The sequence below is a fragment of the Pogona vitticeps genome, chromosome 5 (genome assembly GCF_051106095.1).
Source record: "Pogona vitticeps strain Pit_001003342236 chromosome 5, PviZW2.1, whole genome shotgun sequence".
In the NCBI taxonomy this organism is placed as follows: Eukaryota; Metazoa; Chordata; class Lepidosauria; order Squamata; family Agamidae; genus Pogona; species Pogona vitticeps.
In genome coordinates this window covers 159,448,621-159,469,776 of record NC_135787.1, presented here as the reverse complement: position 1 = coordinate 159,469,776, position 21,156 = coordinate 159,448,621, and the positions used below count along the sequence as shown (strand labels likewise).

The window sequence follows — 21,156 nt, the reverse complement described above, 5'->3', positions numbered from 1 at the left end:
CTGTGCCTGTTACATTTGTTGTCTAGGTACTGCTGACTGTGGATGGACAATTTCAGTCTTTGATCTCCTTCATCTTTAAATCAGGGTTAGACTGAACAGCCATCAAACAGAGGGTACCTTCAAATCAGGACTGTACATAGTGATTATATGCCTTTTTCAATCTCACTGTGCTGCCTCATGCAGAGATTTCGTGCCTACAATTACTTTCTGCTTCTACTTACTCTATGAACTCTGTATGCTCTGTATGCACATACATAATGTTACCACAGCAACATACTGAAAGGAGCAAAGGACAAAATAAGGTTGTTTTTTCTTCTTTGTGGAAAGCAAACTGTTAAGGAAAGTAGAAGCACTTAGAAATTCACACACAAACTCTTCAGTTTAGTAAAATCCCGGTATAAGAAATGTTAGTTAAAAAAACAGAAATTAAAAAGTATTTATTCTTTTCCTTCCCTGTGGCAACATTTTGTTTGGCCTCCTAAAGGTCTTCTAAAAACAGCAACAGATGCATTAGAGATACGTAGAAGAAAGTTGGAGAGATGTCATTTGGGCAGATGGTTATGCCTGAGAAATCAGACTTCAAAGGAATCTCATGATCTTGAAAATCAATCAGAAAATAAAGCAATCAAATCTACAAATTACTTAAGGCGAAGAAAGGTCCTGTTTTACACTCACAGGTTTTCAGCAGTTAAAGAATTCTTTCTTCTACTAAGCAATTATCTATAAGGTTTGTTTCTGCCCTGAGGCTGTGAACACCCAGGGTATGAAGAATAATTCTAGTAATGTTAACAATGTAATTCTATGACTGACCTTCATCAGCTCCTGTAATTTGTGTCAAGCCTATTCATCACTATGTAAACAGAACTATTAAATGCAACAAATAGATTTAGGACACCAACATCCTCATTTGCCTGAAAGACATCTCCTGAGCATTGGCTTGCTTATGAGACAGAAGCTATAGATCAGTTGCCCTACATTCCACATAGAGTTAATTAAACTCAGAGTATTACCACTCCTTATCCGTACAGATGTTATTGGAGATTACTTTTCTTGAATAATAGTGCTGGTGCTAATTAGCATGGAAAATTGCATGAGAGATCTCTAAAAGGCTCCATGTTCTTACAAGTGTTCATCTTTAGTTTCATAACCTCCAGTTTCCCAATATTTTAGCCAAGTCATTGAATCAATGCCGAATAGTAAAAAGTTAAAATAACATAATAATGTAGAAACAAAGAAGAGATGAGAACCATTGACTGTATGCAGCATCAGTTGAGGAGACACAAGAATATTTTTAATGTGGCAAATAAGTGGGTTCATTTAGCCTTGTAAGAATCTATGAAACAGCAGCTGGTCTTTGGAGAACAAGCAGGCTTTCCTCCTCAAGGCTTAAAGCCCTAAAATCCAGCTTATTGCTGCTGATTCAGCTTCTGAATGAAAAAAAGGAAAGTATACAGAACTTTTAGAAGCTCTTAGGAGAACTCCAGGATGCTACAGTAAAACTTCAAGATATGAAGAAACGAAGATCCCAGGCCCACTCAGCCCTTTGCCTGCTGGCTTGGAGTTGTCTAGATTTTTTCTTGAGTGAAGCTCTTGAATCCTTGGCCACCACCCCTGCAGAGGAGACTAGCATAAAGAAATTCCTTGGAGATGCAGCAAACAAAACTGTTGCACAGACTAACTTCACAGGTACTCTGTCTGTGTTTCTGTGTCCTCAGCAGGCCTGCCTCAAAAAGGCCACAACTTTTATGTCTGATATCCACGACTGCTGTGTGAAATGCTGTTGTTCATCCTGTTTTTCACTCCTCTTACTAGGACCTTTAAACATTAACCATATGAACTATAACAATATTCACAAAATTAACTCTTATCTGTTGGAGGGGGTGGAAAGATATGGGCATAAATCTAATTGCTTCTTCTAACTAAAGTAGACCTATTGACTCAACAGCTGAATTCTTAGTCAATATTTATGTATATTCCATTGATCTAATGGATCTTCTTTATTTGGGACTGCCACATTAACTTAGGTAACTGATTCCCTCCTACACAGACACACACACACACACACACACACACACACCATGCACACTTGAAAGTAGAATAGAAAATGTGAATTTTGAAGGAGGCACCAGCACAATTGTGTTAGCTTTTTTTATGTATGATGAAAATTTCCTAGTGAACACAGTTCTGGTTTCTTCTTAAAATATGAGCTATCACAACTGTCATATTAGATGACATTTTAATTTTGCATCTAAACAGGAGCATTTGTTTTATACCAAGCATAAATTTATATGTAACATTTTCCTTCCTGTAGGATGTATTGGTATATGTTAGCTGGATGATTCTAGTACCCTTAATGTTTTCCCTCTACCTAGCCAACAGGCTGCTAGTATGCTTGCTTTTCTATGACATAAATTGAATGTGTGTTAAACATCATGGAAATATATAGTTCTGGCTGGCCTTCAGACACAGGTAAGGGCAGATTGACATTTTATAAGGAAACCACAGATTTCTGTTCTCATTTGTTTGTAAGACAAATGTAGAGAGACGAGAGGATGCTGGCAAGCAAGAAATCAGCTGATGGGAAAGAGCTGTTTTCCCTTTCCAACCTGTTGTTCCTGGCAAATGGTCTTCCAAGCAGTTTTCAACTATCTTCCCATCCTGCACCCACCAGATTTGGACTCTTAGGACCAGAAATAAAACTGGTGGGAAAAACAGCTCCTGAGGGGAAAGGAGGAGACTCAGCCATTGATGAGGGAAGACATTTTGAGCGAACTGTTATTTCTGTCTTTTTCTTCTTGACATGTGCACTATTTATCGAAAACTGTGTACTAAAGTATTTCTCAGAACAAAGAATAATAAAATTGCATAAGTTACAAATGAGCAGGCATGGAGCTGACTGAGCAAGATGTAAAAGTGTCCATGTTAGAAAAGCCTGTGTGGTACAGAGTCCAGTCCAAAGTTATTATGGAGCAGCAGACCAGGTTCAAAATTATTTATGAGATGTGTGGCTTTATTACTGCTGATTTGTGGCTGATAAAGCAGGAAGCATTTTCCCCTAGTAGAGTCCTAAACGATTATATGTGAGCAAGAAACACAGGTGGAATCCTGATATTGCTAATGCCCTGCTATCTCCTGCAACTAGAACCTGGCAACCAGGAAATTTCCGCCAGTTACCTGCCGAGATTTGATAATTTTTGTTAGCATCCCAAACCAAGAACAAGTCATCTAGCAAAAGGCTATAGTTTGATAAGTTACACATGTAGGCTTTTGTGAACTATATTTCTAGAAGAATCTATGGGTGGCCTGCTGTTTTAGGCCGCAATTCTACTCACACTATCTGGGAGAAAGTTCCATAGATCTCAGTGGGATTTACGTTTCAGTAAACCTATGCTACAGTCTAAGTGGGTGCAACTAGTGGGCAACGGGTACAACTTTAAATCTGTCTTCCTGGCATAAGTAGCGGGGCTTGTCATGTGAAAGCATTTGCTAATACTCTTACAAACACTGAACTGTGCTTATTTTCAACTGCAAATCCTTTATTTTCTTCTGATTTTGAGGCTCTGACATAGAGGCTCTTCTAACATGCATATCTTTACATCTTGATCAGAGAGCTTCTTGCCTGCTTATTTGTAATGTACATTGTTATACAAATAACACAACCGTCCCCCTTTTTTTCATGTAGTGCTTTCTGCATGCGTGAAAGAACAGGAAAAGCACCTTGTCATAAGATGGGCCATGCACAATCAGACCAAAGGGCGATCTGTTCTGAAAAGCCTGTTTCCCCCAATGGCCAACCTGATGCCGGGTTCACACACAGGACATCAGGGCAGCAGCTCTTTTCCTACTCATTTTGGAGGCATGTCACCTCTAATCTTGGAGGATGTAAACAAACATCATGACTAAAAGCAACTGATAGCCCTTTCCAGCTGATACATTTGGCTGATAATGATTTAAAGCAGAGATAAGCTAAACATGACCCTCCCTATTTTGTAGTTCTCAGAGTTCCTCATCCTTGGCTCTGCCAGATAGGGCATAATTCAACATCACTCAGAGGGCTACGATTTGCTCACCCCTGCTTTAAAGACCTGTGTCCATCTTCAGCAGCTCCCATAGTTCAATAGAAGTAACTCTTCTGCAGAAGAGCAGAATTAACAATAACACAGATTGTGTGTTCCACTTGTAACCTGTATTTATTTTAACTACTCCAGTTCAGTGCACAACACTGCTACCCCCAAGTGATGGCTTTTACTACATCGAAGAGGGCTCTGGTAGTTCCCTGGGGTCAGTTATTACGTACTGGTGTATAGAAGGATATCAACTAGTGGGCAACGGAAAATTGATCTGCTTGCTTAAAGGAAGTCTATCTTACTGGAGCCATTCCCCGCCTCATTGTGAAGGTAAGCTGGATATGAATGGGCTGAACACTTATTTCTGAATTCTTGGGCTCTGCACAACTAGGAGGGAACCCACCATGAGAGCCTGCATCTTTTTCAAATGTTCTCTTTGCAAAGAAGATGAGAAACATGCCAATCAAAAGTATAAGGTACAGCATGTACTACTGGCTCAAACATTATCAGCCCCAAGGGACACTTCAGTAATGTAAGACCGATAAGAAATGTGTTTGAATTTTTGTTGCCTTAGTGATCCCAAAACCTGTGGACAAAGGTTTCCGGGTGGCAGTCATAGCCTCTCTCATCAGCGGACTGATCATTGTTGCAATGTCGATTGCATTTGTCGTTTGTTGCCTGCAAGACAGAATGCTGAAGGGAGCTGCACAAAGGAGTGAAAACAGTGAGGAGTAAGTATCGCTAGATTATGACCCTAAACTAACATAGTAAAATTAAGTAAAACTAAATCAGACATGTTGGCCTGGTCTGAAACAGAATGCCTAGAAAGAAGAATACTTTATTGTGATTTTCATGTTTCTTAGTCCTCCCTCTACATTTTGTCCCTATACGTTATGGCTCTATTAGAGCCCATTCAAACAGCCAAAGAGTAATCAGTACTGCTATCTCATTAAACTGTCCAAGTACAAAGAGCAAGTACAGAATCATCTCTTTTGAAGCACTGGCACATTCCATTTGCCAACATATATTTCAAAGGTTACATTTCATTGTAAAGGGGGAGAGGAACTTGGAAAGTTAGATAGGAGATACTTTTCTCTGTTATATATGTTTCAAGCAGGATTCTCCGAAAGTGGTTTACCAACTTCCACCATTGGTTGGGCTCTGAGTTTGCTCTTTGACCCACAAGGATGCTTTGAATTCAGCACCTTGGGTTCCTGGGTAACCTTGAAGGTTTTTAGAAGATTCTACCCTTTTTGTGCTTAATTTTAATCTTCCCAGTACTGCTGAGCTTGCAAGGATTCTGTATTCTGTTGTAGCTCCATCAGCACTTAACATTTTGTATAGCAGTACTAACCAGATGAGTGAATGCATGATCTTTGTTATCACATTCTTCTATTTTTAGTTATAGTATCCATACCTCAATATGTGATAAAGATAATTCCGCTTATATTGACTGTCAAATTATTATAGCAAAAGACGTAGCAAATGGGAAAGCTTCTGCTGCCATCTGCAGGCTACAGAATCAAATTTCTCACTGCAGGATTTTTTTTCTGCTGCTGAACAGCGAGAAAACAGAAAGATGCACACCTGCTTCTGCCCTAGCTGCTCACTCTAAGAAATCATGATTTTTTAATTTTATATACATAGAAGAAAAGGGGAAAGTATGCAATAGAAGTGGTGCATAACCTAGGACTGAAGTATGCTATAGTTGCCATATGACTTTCTGAGAATGCAGCATTTAGCTGATTGTTCTTAGAAAAGAAATAAGCTTAAAGGCTGTTTTTTTTTAAATATGTGGCATTCCATAAGTCAATAATAATCACATGCCATCAAATCAGTTCCTACTTATGGTATTGCTTCTCAAGGTTTTCTAGCTGTGAAGTACTCTGCAAGGATTTGTCTGCAACTCTTTTTGGGAGAGCTCTGAGACTTTTGCTCAACAACACACAGGCTGGCTGTTCTGTTGGGAGGCACAGTGGAGAAGTGAACTCATAACCTCTGGTTCTGTAGCCGGGTTCCCAATTCACTGAGCTATCCAGTCAGCTGCTCTGTAAATTCAATGGTCTCTAAATTTCTTTGCACGCACTGCTAAGAGTTCATTGAAGGGACGTCTAAAGAAAGCCATTGCCAACCTAAAGCAAAAAGAGATGCCAAACAGTGATGTTTGGCAACTTGGCCAGTTTTAAAAGGTGATAAGCTTGTGAGAGCTAGGAGAATCATACTAGTCAGCAGAGCTATCATCACCTTCAATATTCGGTAGGCCTCTGTGAACCAATTTCTGGGCATCATGAGACAGAAGGTGTCATTCTACTCATGGGCGCCTGGTAGTCTTTCTACTGATGTTGAATTTATTTCCTTTCCTTTCCTTTCCTCCCTCCCTCCCTCCCTTCCTTAATGTGGACTGAAGGCAGTGTACAAAAATAGTTAAAATCCATAATTAAAAACAAAACTATAATGTTCAAATACTTTAAATGTTATTTTAAAAGTATAAATAAAATTTAAAGGGCCTCCCCATATTAATTGTCTCCTGACTCCCCAAAAGCCTCTTTAAAAAGGTAAGTTTTCAGTTGATGGTGAAAGGAAAGGACCTGAACAGAATGCTTAAATATTGCTAGCCATTCTGTGAAAATACTAAAGAAAAAAATGACGTCTCAATGGCACAACAAAAAGGGGTCCCACTCTAGAGCACACTCAATATTCCAGTTAAACTGTAGACAGAAGCTTATACAACCTCCCTCATGTTTCATCTTACAAAACTTGGATTTATTTAGATGTAGCATTGGGTTATCTGCCAAAGAAATAGGAATTGCATAAGCTTCACGAGATGAGCTACCCAGTTATTTAATTCAGATTTTTAAAGGAGCAGATTGAGGAAGGACCCACTACAATACTAAGTAATCCTTATTACATAGTCAATCAAAACTGCTGGTATCACAGAGAAAAGGATAAAAGTTTGTTTCATTATTGTGCAGCAGAGCAAATCAACATTCTGCAAGGCAATTCTAAAGATGGGGGCAGCCCAAACAAATTCTCATTGGAAGAAAATTCTAAGTAGAAGAACAATTCCATGCTGGTCTTATCTAGCTGAAGAAAGGAATTCCAACCTTGATCAGCAGATAGTGAAACTTGCTTTCTGAATTCTGATTTAGCAAACATCTTGACCGGATGCGCATAGTGCTAGAACAACCCATAATCTTTTCTCACTTTTAGGCAACAACCAAGGAAAAGATTCAAGTTTGGGAGAGCCAAGGTCACAAAACAAGAAACTGGGAAAACAAGGAATCACTTTGGGAAAATGAAGCACAACCGCAGACTTCACTATCGCACCTCTGCCCTCTACAGTTGCGCACATCCTGGGGCATTGGCAGGATACTGCAACCAGGGATTACAAAGGTATCTGCCTGTATATTGTGGGTGGCAGGGAACAGTCTTCCATCCTCCTAGTTGTTTCAGACTCCCCAAAGCATCAGCTGGCACAGTGTAGGGTGCAAGATTGGAGGGGTTTCAGCCCCGAACATCTAGAAAGTTAAAGGTTGTATATCACATTAACGTTTCATCCCATAAAACCTATTTTGTATTTGTGAACCAGTTTAACACGCTGAAAGCTAGAAAAATATTACATGAAGCATAAGATTCCCAACATTTTTTCCTTACATATTTAATATTGGGTGACACTCATTATGTCCAGTATTTCCAAATATGACAGTTTTAGATTTGACAAGCTTACTCATATGGTGCGGGGTCTGAAAGTGCAGTCAGGGCTGCCTCTGTGTTATTGACTCTTCAAGCTGACATTTGTCGAGTTTCAAAATTCAAATAGTTGGGCTACAGACTTTTTTCAGTGTTGCTGTGTGATTGCAAGGAAAAGACGTTCTAACCCCAAATGCTGTAAATATCCTGGGGAGTCTTTCATTCTACAGATGATCTGATCACGCAGATAAGGAAGGGGCCACATTGAAGGGTAAGGGGATTAAAATCTTGAAAGGAGATATTCTTCCCCATTTTTTCAAATCTTTGTCCAAGTTCCTTCTATGAGTGTTGCCACAAGTGATGGTTTTATTCATTTATTCCACATACCATAAATACTATAATGCATGTCTAACACACATTTTTGCTTCTTCTATCTGCGGAGGGTACTATTACATAAGGGAAGAACACTGTTATGTCATCCAAAACTAGTCGGCAGATGTGTCCTATTCAAGATACACTTGTAAAAGGTGGAATGCTGGAAGGGAAAGTCTTCTCCAGAGGAGCTTTTCTACTCATGGAGCATGCTATATTTTAACCTATTCACCCCCCTCCTGTACACCCTAGAAAATCTTCTCTGAAAGTCTGGGGAACCCCATAGAACAGTCTGGGAAGTACTGTCATACTATGGGGCTGCAATGGAAGGAGTAGCTGGTGAAAATCACCTCTTCCCTATTAACATACAAAAAGGACACACAGAGACACACACAACTCCATTTCAGATGGTTCTGCCTGGAGTTATTCCAATGGCATACAGCAGTGGTTCCCAGCTTTGGATCTCCAAGTGCTCTTGGACTAAAAATTCAAGAAGCCTTCACCATTGTGCTGGCCAGGATTCCTGGAAGTTGTAGTCCAACAATATCTGAGGACCCAAGGTTGGGAACCACTGATGTACAAAAACACAGAGACCCTATGCCAAAATATGTCCACATGCCCTGTTGTGTCCCAATATTTCACCCTGACCCTCAAACACTATTCATAGAAAACCTAATGTACCATTGTTTGTAATTTCATCTCTTTTAGTATATAGAGATCAAATTTTCAAATGGGCAGCTGAGTTAGTCTCACTCTTGTCTGAGGAAGTGGACTTGATTCACAAAAGCTCACATTTAAATATAGTACTTAGTTTTTAAAGGGACGTGGTGGTGCTGCAGGTTAAACCGCAGAAGCCTCTGTGCTGCAAGGTCAGAAAACCAGCAGTCATAAGATCGAATCCATGCAACGGAGTGAGCTTCCATCGCTTGTCCCAGCTCCTGCCAACCTAGCAGTTCGAAAGCATGCAAATGCAAGTAGATAAATAGGTACCACCTCAGTGGGAAGGTAATGGCATTCCATGTATGGTCTCGCTGGCCATGTGACCACGGAAACTACCTTCGGACAAACGGTGATTCTATGGCTTGGAAATGGGGATGAGCACCGCCCCCTAGAGTCGGACGCAACTGGACATTTATCAAGGGGAACATTTACCTTTACCTTAGTTTTTAAAATGCCATATTTTTGTATTTTTGTTTTCATTTTTTTCTGAAACCCTAGTTTTTGTTTGATAGCACATGCCCACATATCCTTTCACCTTCTTTTGTGGCTACCAATTTCCTGGTCTTACCACACCACACAACACCTAATTTTGGTGATAAAAAGAAAAACATATATCCTCTTTTGCTGGATGTTTCATGCTCCTATAAGCCCCAGAAAGTGCTAATAAAATTAGGGATGTGGTCTCTGTACATCTTGTTTGATGCAAATTGTACCCTTTTTGCCACCTATGGGAAATTTTATGGGAATGGTACTGATCTATGTACTACATCAGATTGGCACGATCAGCATGGAGGGCACAGTTAATATATCAGATCAGATAAGTCATACAAAATTCACAATAAAACAAAGTTGCTTATTTTTTGAGTAATTGTAACTAGAAGAACTGCTGTCTGGAACAATGCATCTTTGTGTTTCCTAAACACAGGAACTGAATAAATGTAGGTAGAAATAACACAACATGTGAGCCACATCACCTTCTTTCACTGAAATGCAGCAGTCGTGGTGCCAAGCTGAGCCAAGCATTAAATGACAAATACTATTGCTAACATTCTTTTGAGGTAGCTGTAATTCACACTACCCCAAATCACATTAGATAAATGAAAATGTGTCTCTGTAATGGTTTAATTGGAGACTATAAGGTTTAAAAAATAGCTATCCAGTATCTTTCACTTTTTCTCACCTTTTCTTTCCTTTTGTTGTTTCTAACAGGAGCCAGGAGAATCTGCTGAAAGGGCCCCCACAAAGCTTATGCTCTGAAATCCACATTTTCCCACAGGTCGTTTTGAAGCCATGCACTGTTCCATCTGCCTCTATGTTTGTTCATTTGCCCCAGAAACCAGATATCCCTTTGAGTATGAAACATGCCCATTCCAGTCTCCCCCAAGACATACCCTCCATTTATTACAGACAATTTGAAGGACTTGACCATTTGGACAAGTACTGAGGGACACCCATTTGGAATCACAGATATCACTTGGTTGACAGCAAAGAGTAACCCCCTCAGATGTTAGTAAGTTCTTACCATGGAAGTTTGTCAGATTTCAACTGCATCTGTATGTTAATATATGCTTAGACCACACAAAACATCTATCTCTTGACTGCAAATAATAAAGACAAAAAAGTACTGTACTATTTGCAGGACTCAGTCCTAAGTTATAGGCAGCTTGCTCAAGACCAAAAGAAATTTCTGACAGCATGTGCCATCATGGAATCAGACAACTGTGGGAGCTTTCAAAGGAAAATCATGTTTGGTATGCATCTCAGTGAATTCTTCTATTCTAGCCGTAGAATGTTTCCTGCATAGTTGGGTTGGCTATTTGATAGGCCTGGTCTAATAGCCAAGAAGACAGAAAACTGACTCAGTACTGATGCCAATGTGAACAGCAAACTTCTTGTGAAATGGGCTGGCACAGAACATATCTTCTGATAGGTAATTTTAAAAAGTCATCTACATAATTCCCTTACAATTGATAAGCAATAGTACAAATGGCTTATTTAGTATATGCAAGTGAACAGCAAGCCATATAACAAATACAAAGGAGTTGTGATGGATCAGAGCAAAGAAAGGCCTATGTAGTCTATCAATCTCTTCCCAAAGTGGCCAACTCGTTGCTCCCAGTAAGCTCAAAAACCATGAATATACCTGTACGTAGTAGCAAGTCCCTCTGTCCATGCACTTTTACAGCTGATAAAGGCATACAGCATCTGATCTGTAGGTGGCGTACAGTAAAGAGAGCCCATTAACATATCTTCCAAGAATTTATCTGATCTTTTAACTCTGTCCAAGTTGGCAGTCATTACTGTACCTTCAAGCAGTGAACTCCATAACTGATCTATATGCACTGTGAAGACATACTTGGCCCCCAAATGGTCTCTAAGCTGAAAGAGTCCTAAAGTTAGGAATCAGGAGCAGGTAACATTCTCTCAATGTTAGCTTCCTGTAAGCCATGGTCACTGTGATCATGGTAGACTAGAGGCTGGACCACTCGATTGTTCAAAATCACAATCACTTGGGGGGGGTGAAAAGCAGCTTTTCTGAAATGGAGTTCTTCATTTTAAACCTTCCTCCCCCAAATTATAGTACGAGGTGTATCAGGGCATTGCTGCTGTTTGCAATTCCATTTTCACCTACCAATAAAGCACGGCTGTTATTCCCTAAGAGGTTCCTGTTTAAATAACATAACTTCAGACAAACAGATCCAAAACAGGGGAGACAGAGAGAGAGAGAGAGAGAGAGAGAGAGAGAGAGAGAGAGAGAGAGAGAGAGAGAGAGAGAGAGAGAGAGAGAGAGAGAGAGAGAGAGAGAGAGTGTGTGTGTGTGTGTGTGTGTGTGTGTGTGTGTGTGTGTGTGTGTGTGTGTGTGTGTGTGTGTGTGTGTGTTTTTTAAGCTTACAGAACTATCAGGCCATTAGGGGATAAAACTTCTACATCACCTTCATTTGGTCCAACAAGAAGTCAACGCTGTTTCTGATCTTCCCTCAGTCTTTTTCTGGCTGGATATGAAGCAAAATCACAACGGAGAACATGGGACATATGGTTTAAGCCCTTAAGTTTACTATTTGCAATAGTTCTGCGACTAAGTGTAGGAAAAAACATGCTCAGTACATAACAAACTTGGGTACTACATAAATTTTACACTGCATCAATATCTACAGAAGAGTGACACTGGTTGTGGTTTCAGTTAAAAAAACACTTCATAAAATTTACGTTTGTCACTCTCAATTAAAGCAAATATCCTATCGGTATAAAATTAGCATAATACTTGGCATTTCTCAGGGTGGATTAAAACTGATGACTTTTTAAAAAAAATTAATGATTTTTAAAATTTAAATCAGATTTTTAAAATTTAAATCAGATTTTTTATTTAAACTACATTTATTTTAATGAAATGCTTTCGCATGAAAAAAATCTGTCTAAAGGTAGTTTTCTATTTAAGACACATTATAAGCCAAAGGTTATTCAGCATGAAATAGAGCTTAGTTATGTAGCATGGACCTGTATATTCATGCAGTATTTATATTTAAGATAAACTAATTCAATTAATCTAAGTTATCCAAGCTAACATGCACCTTTTCACAGTAAAAATGGGATAAAATGAACAAAGTTCAGGAAAAGACCTTACTTCTTGCTTTGCAAATCTATGTACAAACAATGAATACACTGATATTTAAGCAAATATAAGAATATGTATATATATTTTTAAATTAAATGAAACAACAGAAGTAGTTCTCCAAATATGAGTGATTAACCTATAAAACTAAAATCTGTTCTGATATAGCTGTTTTACTAATCAAACAGGTTGCTGTTCCAAATATGAAAACTTCATCTGGCTGCAAATATTAAAGGTTATAACCAGCAAGAATGAACCTTTACATTTAAAAATCGATTTAAATAGAGTCTTACTGACCAGTGATTTAAATCATGGTTTAAATACTGATTTAAACTGATGATTTAATTGAACCCACCCTGGCACTTCTTAAAAGGTATGTCTAACATCTAAGACAGCAACATCCTGTATCTGGAGTAAAGCACAATAGCCAAGCAAGCTTTCTCCTAATGAGATAACAGAACTAAGAATCAGATACTGAATACAGTGATATGCCAGATGTAAGATCCTTAGATCACACTGACTTACACATGGGCACTTTTACCAGTCACAATGCAATCCTACACCCATTTATCCACAAGTACACTACACTGTACTTACTGGGAATTTGCTTTTGAGCAGATATGCATTGAAATGATCTTAGAATCTATGCTCTAAGCCATATATTTCTGGAGAAGCCTAAAACAGCACAAAACCCTAACATGAACAGAATGGAGTTGTATGGAGAACCCCCACTTTACATACTGGACCGACTTTAGATTGGGAGACAAGAAGATCTTCAGAGACAATTCAAAACATACAAACATTTGCAAAATGCAAACTGTAGAATGTAACTTGCTTTAGTCAACAAAAGCAATGGAAGAACCATATTTTACAGCTCTTCCAGGAAATGTTTAAAATTATTAGATTTTGTGTTCTTGATATGAACATCTTAACCTTTTTTTTTTCTTTTAAAGTCACACATTGCAAACAATACATGGTATCCTAGGTATTTATTAAGTTAAAAACACACTTCCCAAATTATTTAGAGTTCATGCACCACATGGCCATTTACCTATAGGATTTCCTCAAACTTAATTGAACCGACTGACCTCCATATGTCTTGGGTTCTCACCAACCTAGCCAATTGTCAGAGATGATAGCAGTTGTAATCCAAAAAGCACTAATGTTGAGAATGTTCAGATATACATTCTGAAGAGAAAAATTAAAGCCAATTTGATACATTTTAAAGCATATTGCTGTCAGTGGAGGAAACGTATCCTAAATTTAGGCATGTGGTTGCAAAAATAAAAATAAAAACAGGAGCAGAAAGAAAATATCTGATTATACATGTCAAGTGTAAATTGTACTTAGTAAGTGCAAATGTGTAACATTGTTCTAGCAGGTGTACTTAAACAGTTTCAATATAAATTTCTAAAATAAATCTAGTTTTCTAAAAATAATGTATTACTTGCAAAAGGATTACATCATTTTCCTGTTAGTATCTGAAGTTAGCATAAATATTTGCAATCTTCAATTACACAATTTGTGGTCTTAACAAAATTTTGCTTCGAATACAAGATAGTCTGCATTGTTTACTTACTCCACAAAAAATAAATACATTTATTTTATTTTCCTGTACATAAGAAAGAACTGGAGAAGATCTTACCACAGCTAACCCCTGGAGGTAACTGGTCACATAAATGTTTTGCTTATGTGGGCTGTGTAATATGCAAAACGTCTTGCAGAATAGGTTCCCCCCCCCCCAGCAGATCAGATGACACCAGTAACATTTACTCTGGTTCTATTTCTGCAAGGCACAAGAGACTCCACTGAATAAAATGCTATTTAATTCTTAGTTTTGATTCTTAGTTTCAAAACTACAGACACAGCAGTTTTAACAAGGAGATATTATACATATGTAAGTCATTTCTTTATGAGTTTAGTCTATATTAATGTCAGTCTTCATCTTGGAGCAACTTTTTTTTAAAAAAAATAAAAGACCTAGATGTGCAATAAATATAACTAATGTTGTATGTTTCTCCTGAATACTTGCTAAGTTTTGGAATCTTCTCTATACTGTATCTCCACTTGTATAAAAACTGTTGTTGTTGTCTAGTTGTTAAGTCGTGTCCGACTCTTCGTGACCCCATGGACCAGAGCACGCCAAGCCCTCCTGTTTTCCACTGCCTCCCGGAGTTTGGTCAGCTTCATGTTGGTCGCTTCAATGACACTGTCCATCCATCTCATCCTCTGTCGTCCCCTTCTCCTCTTGCCCTCACACTTTCCCAACATTAGGGTCTATTCAAACTACCCTATAGCTTTTTTACATGCTTAGTACTTCAGAGTAATAGACAATTTAAGTAAGAGCAGAAAGCAGGGATAAGACAGTTGTTTCAGGTTACCAGGTTTGTTCAAGTGGTATCTTCCCTTTTTTCCTCCCATGTGAAAAGCTCATGTTGGAATACTTGCCCAAACATCCTTCTGTAAGGCAAGTTCCAAAAAAGAGCCATACCAGGAAAATCCAAGGACATGTCCAAAAGTATAATTTTCTATAAATCTTGGCTAGTCTTCAGGTGATCTGAACTCTTCAAGATAAAAAGAATATCGAGGGAACCAAAGATACAAGACAGTAACATAAATCCAATTGTGAGTCCCAAGACATCTTTTTACATTCAAACTAACTGTTGTTTTTAGCCCAATGCTATCAATTCATCAGGAGCTCTACCAAAGCTTGCTGTAAAAAGTACCCTTGCAGGAAGCAATCTGATTATCATACTTTATAATGTAGGCCAACTCTTAATGAAACATTTCAGCCTTCTGAGAGAAATGTGTGCATGAACATAGGATATTCATAAAGCGGTTCTTTGTACTTTATTCATAAGGAACGACAAATGATCCATCTCACTAACTTTTTTTCTAAAATATATTTTAAATGTATGCATATAGCTCCACATAAAGTAGATTTGAATACTGAGACTATACTATACAACACTGTCTACAAACTAGGAAGCTTCTTTTGACACTAAATCAGTGCAAATACTAAGCTATATTGTAATCTATTCCTGACATTTTGGGTATTAAAAAAATAAGGGGAAGTATTAACAGAGACAGGGAGCAACGGGGAGTGAGGAACCCCTCCCCAAAATGAGAGAGAGAGAGAGAGAGAGAGAGAGAGAGAACAGAATAGAGCAGAAAAGCGGGATATAACATGGCAAAGAAAAGATAATGACAGGGCCCAGATGAGAATGGGAATGCCCCACGGGGCATGAACAGAACCTCAGAGTTCCCTGTCACTCTTGCAGAGCAACTGACCAAACACACAAATCCAAAAAAAAGAACTTACAAAAAGTTGTCATCAAGTTTTCTGTTTTATTTAAGATTTTAGTTTTAATTCTGAAGAAAGAGGTACATTTCCTTGTTTTTAGTTTTAGCGTCAGGTTATAACCATGTTTAACGTTATTTGTTTTGTTTTTTTCCTGTCTTTCAATACTGCACAAACGTCCAGAAACTACAAGGTTAAGTAAAAGCTGCAGGCAGAGGTCGTCAAAGGTTGCGCTCCTGATGGTGATCATGTGGCCCCAATGCAGTGCTATCCCAGAGTGCTTTAATCAGGTGAATTTTTCTTTAGAAAAAAAAGAAAGAGAGACTGACAAGGAGATAGAAAGACTGAAGTAAATACCACTCGTGTTTCAGCTGCTTACAATTATATCATGTATATGCTAGGTATTAAATCTGTGAATATTTTAAAAACATTACTTTTACTTGAAATCTAAAGCCAAAATTTAAAAGAAATCCCCTCTGTTAAACCTTCTTAGCCATGTCAATTACTTCTGCAGGCAAATTGTCATTCAAACTACTTTGTATCAAACCTTACTGACAATATTGTCCCACTTTTCCAAAAGAGAGGAAAAAAACACTATTTCCCTGTATATCATCACACAGAATGCAAAATAAATGCTAGGCCACTGCTTCTCCCCATATCTTGAATCTCATGTTTAAATTAAACTGCATCTCTGCATTTGATCCTGAACGTTATATCATTTCTCCTTCTACTGTCAACTTGATATTTTCTGCTAGGCTAAAGTAATTATGTGCAAAAGATTTATGAAAATATCCTCTTTATAGGTGATTTGACTTCTCTCTCTCTCTCCCTCCCTCCCTCTCTCTCTCCCCCTCCCTCTCTCTTTCTTAGAAATCATTTTAAACCGTGTATTCTCAAACACTGGCTCAGCAGAAATTTAACAAAAGTGATATGGATATGACCCTGTGATTGCATTGCATTTGGAGGCTGGCGGGGAAGAGTTTTGATCAGGAACTGGATTCTTCAGAAAGAAAGACATGGAAAGGGGGCCATGAGTAGGTGTAGGAAATCTGGGTGGGGCAATTCCTGCATTTCTAATGTTTTTGAACTTTTCCTAATGACGATCCAACGCTGAGCTCTGTAGTAGATCTGTGGGGGTTTTACTGGGGGGTCTGAATGCTGTCTGAAAACCTGGGGGAGGAGAATGAAAACTGGCCGGGTTTGAAGGAGGGGAATAGGGGTTCCAACTTGCTCTGTGCAGAGGAATCTGTGTGCTGAAGGGGTTACTGTGGGGGGCTTGTGTTGGGGCAGCACTGGGACCATCCATCTCTGTGAGAGCCTGAAGAGATTTTAGCCAATGTGGTGGATTGTCATCTTGAAGAGAGTCTAAATTGTTTCCAGCGGAGGCTGGGATACCTAGGAAGAGAAGAAAATATAAGAGGAAAAAGAGGTTAGGTCAGAGCAAGCAAGACCTTCTAAAGTGAAGCAGGTCAGTTTAACTTAACCAACAGCAACAGTAAGAAAACATTATTAGTTTCTGCAAAGGACTGCTGAAATAGTTTTTCAAACATATCAGAAGCTCAGCTTTTTCCAAGCAGCTGCTGCCCCTTAACCTTCCATGCTTGTTAAGATACTCATTCACAGAGATTCATTCACACTACAGCTCTACCAAATATATCCTTTTCTTCGCTTTTCTACTTTTCCAAATCAGGCTTTAACCTTTACAAGGGAGACGCAAATAGCCTTATGAGAGAGCTTTATAAACAAGTGGAGTACGTCCTTTCAATGAAAGAAGTCCAGTTAATGTACCAGTGCACTGGGAACTGCATTGCGTAGACTGACATGCCAGCAGAAAACACGAGAACCTACTGAAGTCTAAGTGTACACTAAAGAAAGATGTTCGGCATGCAACAGGAAAACTGCTGATTTATTTGAAAAGACTGTCAGGCCTCTTGAAAGTTTGGTAGATGGAAGCTGGAAGAGACCACCGCATGGTGTTGCTTTTTTCAAAAGTATTGATTAATTTGTGCCAATTATGGATGTTGTAATTGTCAGTGGATCTGAATGAGTGAGAAATTGTTACCTGTGATGATTGCGGGGTCCATCCAGCTGCCAGGGCTGTCCCAATTCAGGCTGTCGGTGGTGGCAGTGTTGGACGTTGGTACACTGTGGTTGGCGTTGGAGGGGGAAGTAGCATTGGGCAGTCCACCAAAGTTGATGTTAATGTTCGGTAGAAGTGCCCTTAGCCCGTCCTGCCATTCCTTCATATTTAAACTCTCTACAGAACTGTTGTTGTCTGGGAGATTTATCAACAAAAAAAGAAAAAAGAAAATGAAAGATAGAAAATAAAAAGCTGAAGTTAGAAACAGATGCCGTTTTTAGTGAAAGATGGTGGCTCTCTAAGCATTTAACACTGATCAAGAGAATGGGACAATGATGATAAATCAAGATGGAGCTTGAATGTTGAGAATGTAATATTTCTTAAGCATGTTGTGGAGAAAAAAACCTAAATCTTCTCCCCTTTAATTAGGGTAGAAATCTCAGTGGTTAGAACACAGTGATTTTTCATTTATGAGCTTGAAAAATCCATACATTTTTCATATGAAAGCTCTCCCTGTCCACAATTTCTCCAGTTATGGAAGGGCAGGAAATTAACAGTTTCCTGCTCAAATGAAGAAGATTCAAGATCATGTTGCAGAAACTGGATTAGAAAATTGTGAAAACCTTATGTATCACTTGCAGCTTAGTAGAGGGAAAGGCAGTAGGTACTGACTGAGTGGGGTGGACCTGTTTTATCAAATAGTGTATATGAAGAAAGAGGAAATTCCACAAACATTTCAGATGGATTGCAGTGTGCTCTAAAAGGATGGATCACAAACCTAAAGCAATCACACTCAGCTATTTGACTATTACCTTCAACCATTGCACTTTAAGAAAAAGATCTGACAAGATACCAGTAACAAGAGTTTATTCTTATACTGAGTTTTTAAAAAATTGATGGCAATAAGGAACTTTCTTGTATCTTGGTTTCAATCCTGCCAACAAAGAATTCTTTCATTATTCCCAACCCATGATTTAAAAGAATTTGTCAGTAGAAGATATGGCATCAGCCATTAGGTTAGGCAGCATTTAAAAGGAATGAGACAGCGTTACTGAGAATGGGCCTATCAAGAGCTGTGAGAATTAGTTGGCTCTCCATGTTCAGACGCAGTAATACTAGAAATTGGGGGCAATCAGCAGGTGGGACATCACATTCATACTCACTTCTAAGCTTCCGGAGGCACACAATACCATTGACAAAAGAATGCTCAAGCTACATGAATCCTAAACGTCGGTCTTATCCTGTTAGTTACAAGAATATCAGCTTTCAATTTTGGTAATTTTTTCTGGATGCCCAGTTGTCTCTAAAAACTGAGCTAGTGGCAGGAACTGAAATGTACTTTACTTACAAAATAGCAGAAATGTGAGAATTTTTGCAAGGAGAAATGTGCCTATTTTAATTCATGCTTTATTTGCATAATTTTCCATAAGGAATCTAAGGAAAATGTGTACTGTTGCTCTTCGCTCCTCGATTTTGGTCTCATTTCATGTATTTATGTAAGTGCTGTAATGTATGGTCTATGTTTAAGCAATTACATTTGATTGAGATAGACTAGAGTCTGATCCAGCAACACAGTTCTTTAATACCTAACATTAACCAGTTTTAAACAATGAACATTTGAGACATTGCAAAGAACTGAACAAAATAAATAAGTTGTGTGGATAATATTACCAAAAGAAACAAACCCAAAACCCCACAACAACTTGAACACACAAATACTTTTTATTCCACTTAGAATCCATTACCCAAAGGGATATTGCCCCTTTTTTCATGCATTGCTCAGCCCTAAAATCATTTTTAAGAGAAGAAAGGAAATGGAAGTATTTACTAGTTGCCCAGATTAGTTTTAACTACTAAATAGGATTTTTTTTAAAAAATTGAGGAATGTTGCTATTTCACCATGCAGTTTACACTTTTAACTTTATGCAGTCATTACAAAGTGTGGATACTCAGCAGAATTCAACAGGAAGCATCCTAGCTCCACCTCTTCACTGTCACTGCAGAAACCCTCCTATGCAGAGTCTGAAGTGGAGAGCCTCTACTCCCAATGGGGGCTTTCCATGCAAGTTAGAACTTGCATGAAATAATCAGTTTCAACTGCCATGGAAAGCCCCCTCCCCAATGGATAATGGATTTCAGTTCACATTCTCATCATGCATATGCAAGAAAGTAACGGAACTGGGTTTGACAAGAGGCGCTACTATGCTCCCACTCCCCACATGTTGAGTAGATATATTTTTATCCATCTGAGTAGGTCTGTTGTGATAACTGCAACCAAATGGTTCACACTCCATCTTATATGTTATTGCATAAGAAACAAAAGACCACAGCTATTTTAAAATTATACATCTGGGTGGTTAAACAAAAGGGCAAATAGATATGAGATGCAGAGTATAAAAATTTCCATTGGCAACTCTTTCTAGAATAAGTGGACTTAGAGAGTCTTGTACTTTTAAAAAAAAAAATTGCACCATTTCCAGATCAAATGCGTTCCCATAATGGACTAAAGGTCTTCAAGTATGAAGTGAGAGATTTCACTATGTGAAAATATTAAGGGTCAATGTCACTATTAATACACCTAAGCCCTGCCTGCTACACCAAAAAAGACTTAATTTTCCAGAGCTAGTGTAAAATGATCTGAAAAGGTGTGAACAAAGAAAGGAGAAATACACAGAACCAAGTGTAGCCGGAGTTAAGTGCATCCAATCATTACAACAGTATGTTAACAATATTTATGTGATACGTACTATTTTTCAATCCTTTTGCTTGGCACAGTAAGTTGCACTGGAGTAGGCCTCTAAATTAGCAAGGATTTGGTGAAGCCAAGTCCCTCATAAGTTCCATTGATTCAAATATGCCTCTCTCACTGCAACTTGCTATACTATGCAGCAGGATTTCAACCACTACTATTCTTTTTAAAAATGGTGCAAAAAAGCCCCAAGGCTGTCCACAACAAAAAGTACAAAGTTTGGAGTTTAATCAACTGGAAAAAAGGATTAAAAGTAATGCCAGTGTAATGACTGCTGATCTATAACTGATGCAACTAGTATTTATTTAAATGTGGATGATATACACTCAAACACAAGTTCCATTAAAGACGTGCAAGGTCACTGGCCAGTAGGCTATCAAGCACTGAAAGGCAAAGAGTGCAAATCCTAGAGAGGGAAAAAGATGTAGACCTGCCATGACAAAGAATGTTGCCTGCCTCCTAGCACACTGCCACTGATGTTCAAGAATGCCTAGTTCAAACTAATATTCTATAGTAGGCATTCTTTTAAGGCCAACCAACAGTACAGCTTTTCCACACTTTTAAAGA

The 21,156-nt window shown here is 38.5% G+C and overlaps 2 protein-coding genes across 8 annotated transcripts in view; one reads left to right on the top strand and one right to left on the bottom strand.

Moving 5' to 3' along the window:
- The first annotated feature begins 588 nt into the window (after window positions 1-588).
- On the top strand, window positions 589-11,719 carry LOC110089012 (uncharacterized). Its single transcript, XM_020811735.3, has 5 exons — window positions 589-1,686; window positions 4,209-4,397; window positions 4,642-4,798; window positions 7,278-7,460; window positions 10,059-11,719. The coding sequence occupies exons 1-5, from the start codon at window positions 1,509-1,511 to the stop codon at window positions 10,291-10,293; spliced, it is 942 nt and encodes a 313-aa protein (XP_020667394.3). The 5' UTR covers window positions 589-1,508; the 3' UTR covers window positions 10,294-11,719.
- The window catches only part of CNOT4 (CCR4-NOT transcription complex subunit 4), a 91,968-nt gene continuing 82,390 nt past the window's right edge, over window positions 11,579-21,156 (bottom strand). For 4 of the 7 annotated variants that reach the window (XM_020811725.3, XM_020811724.3, XM_020811726.3 and 1 more), the window contains 2 exons: window positions 17,823-18,035; window positions 11,579-17,155 (listed from right to left, as the gene is read on the bottom strand). In XM_020811725.3, the coding sequence (XP_020667384.1) occupies window positions 16,854-17,155; window positions 17,823-18,035 (515 nt within the window). In that variant the 3' untranslated portion in view covers window positions 11,579-16,853. The remainder of the gene's footprint in view (window positions 17,156-17,822; window positions 18,036-21,156) is intronic. The other 3 variants (XM_020811729.3, XM_020811730.3, XM_020811731.3) reach the window with 1 other exon arrangement.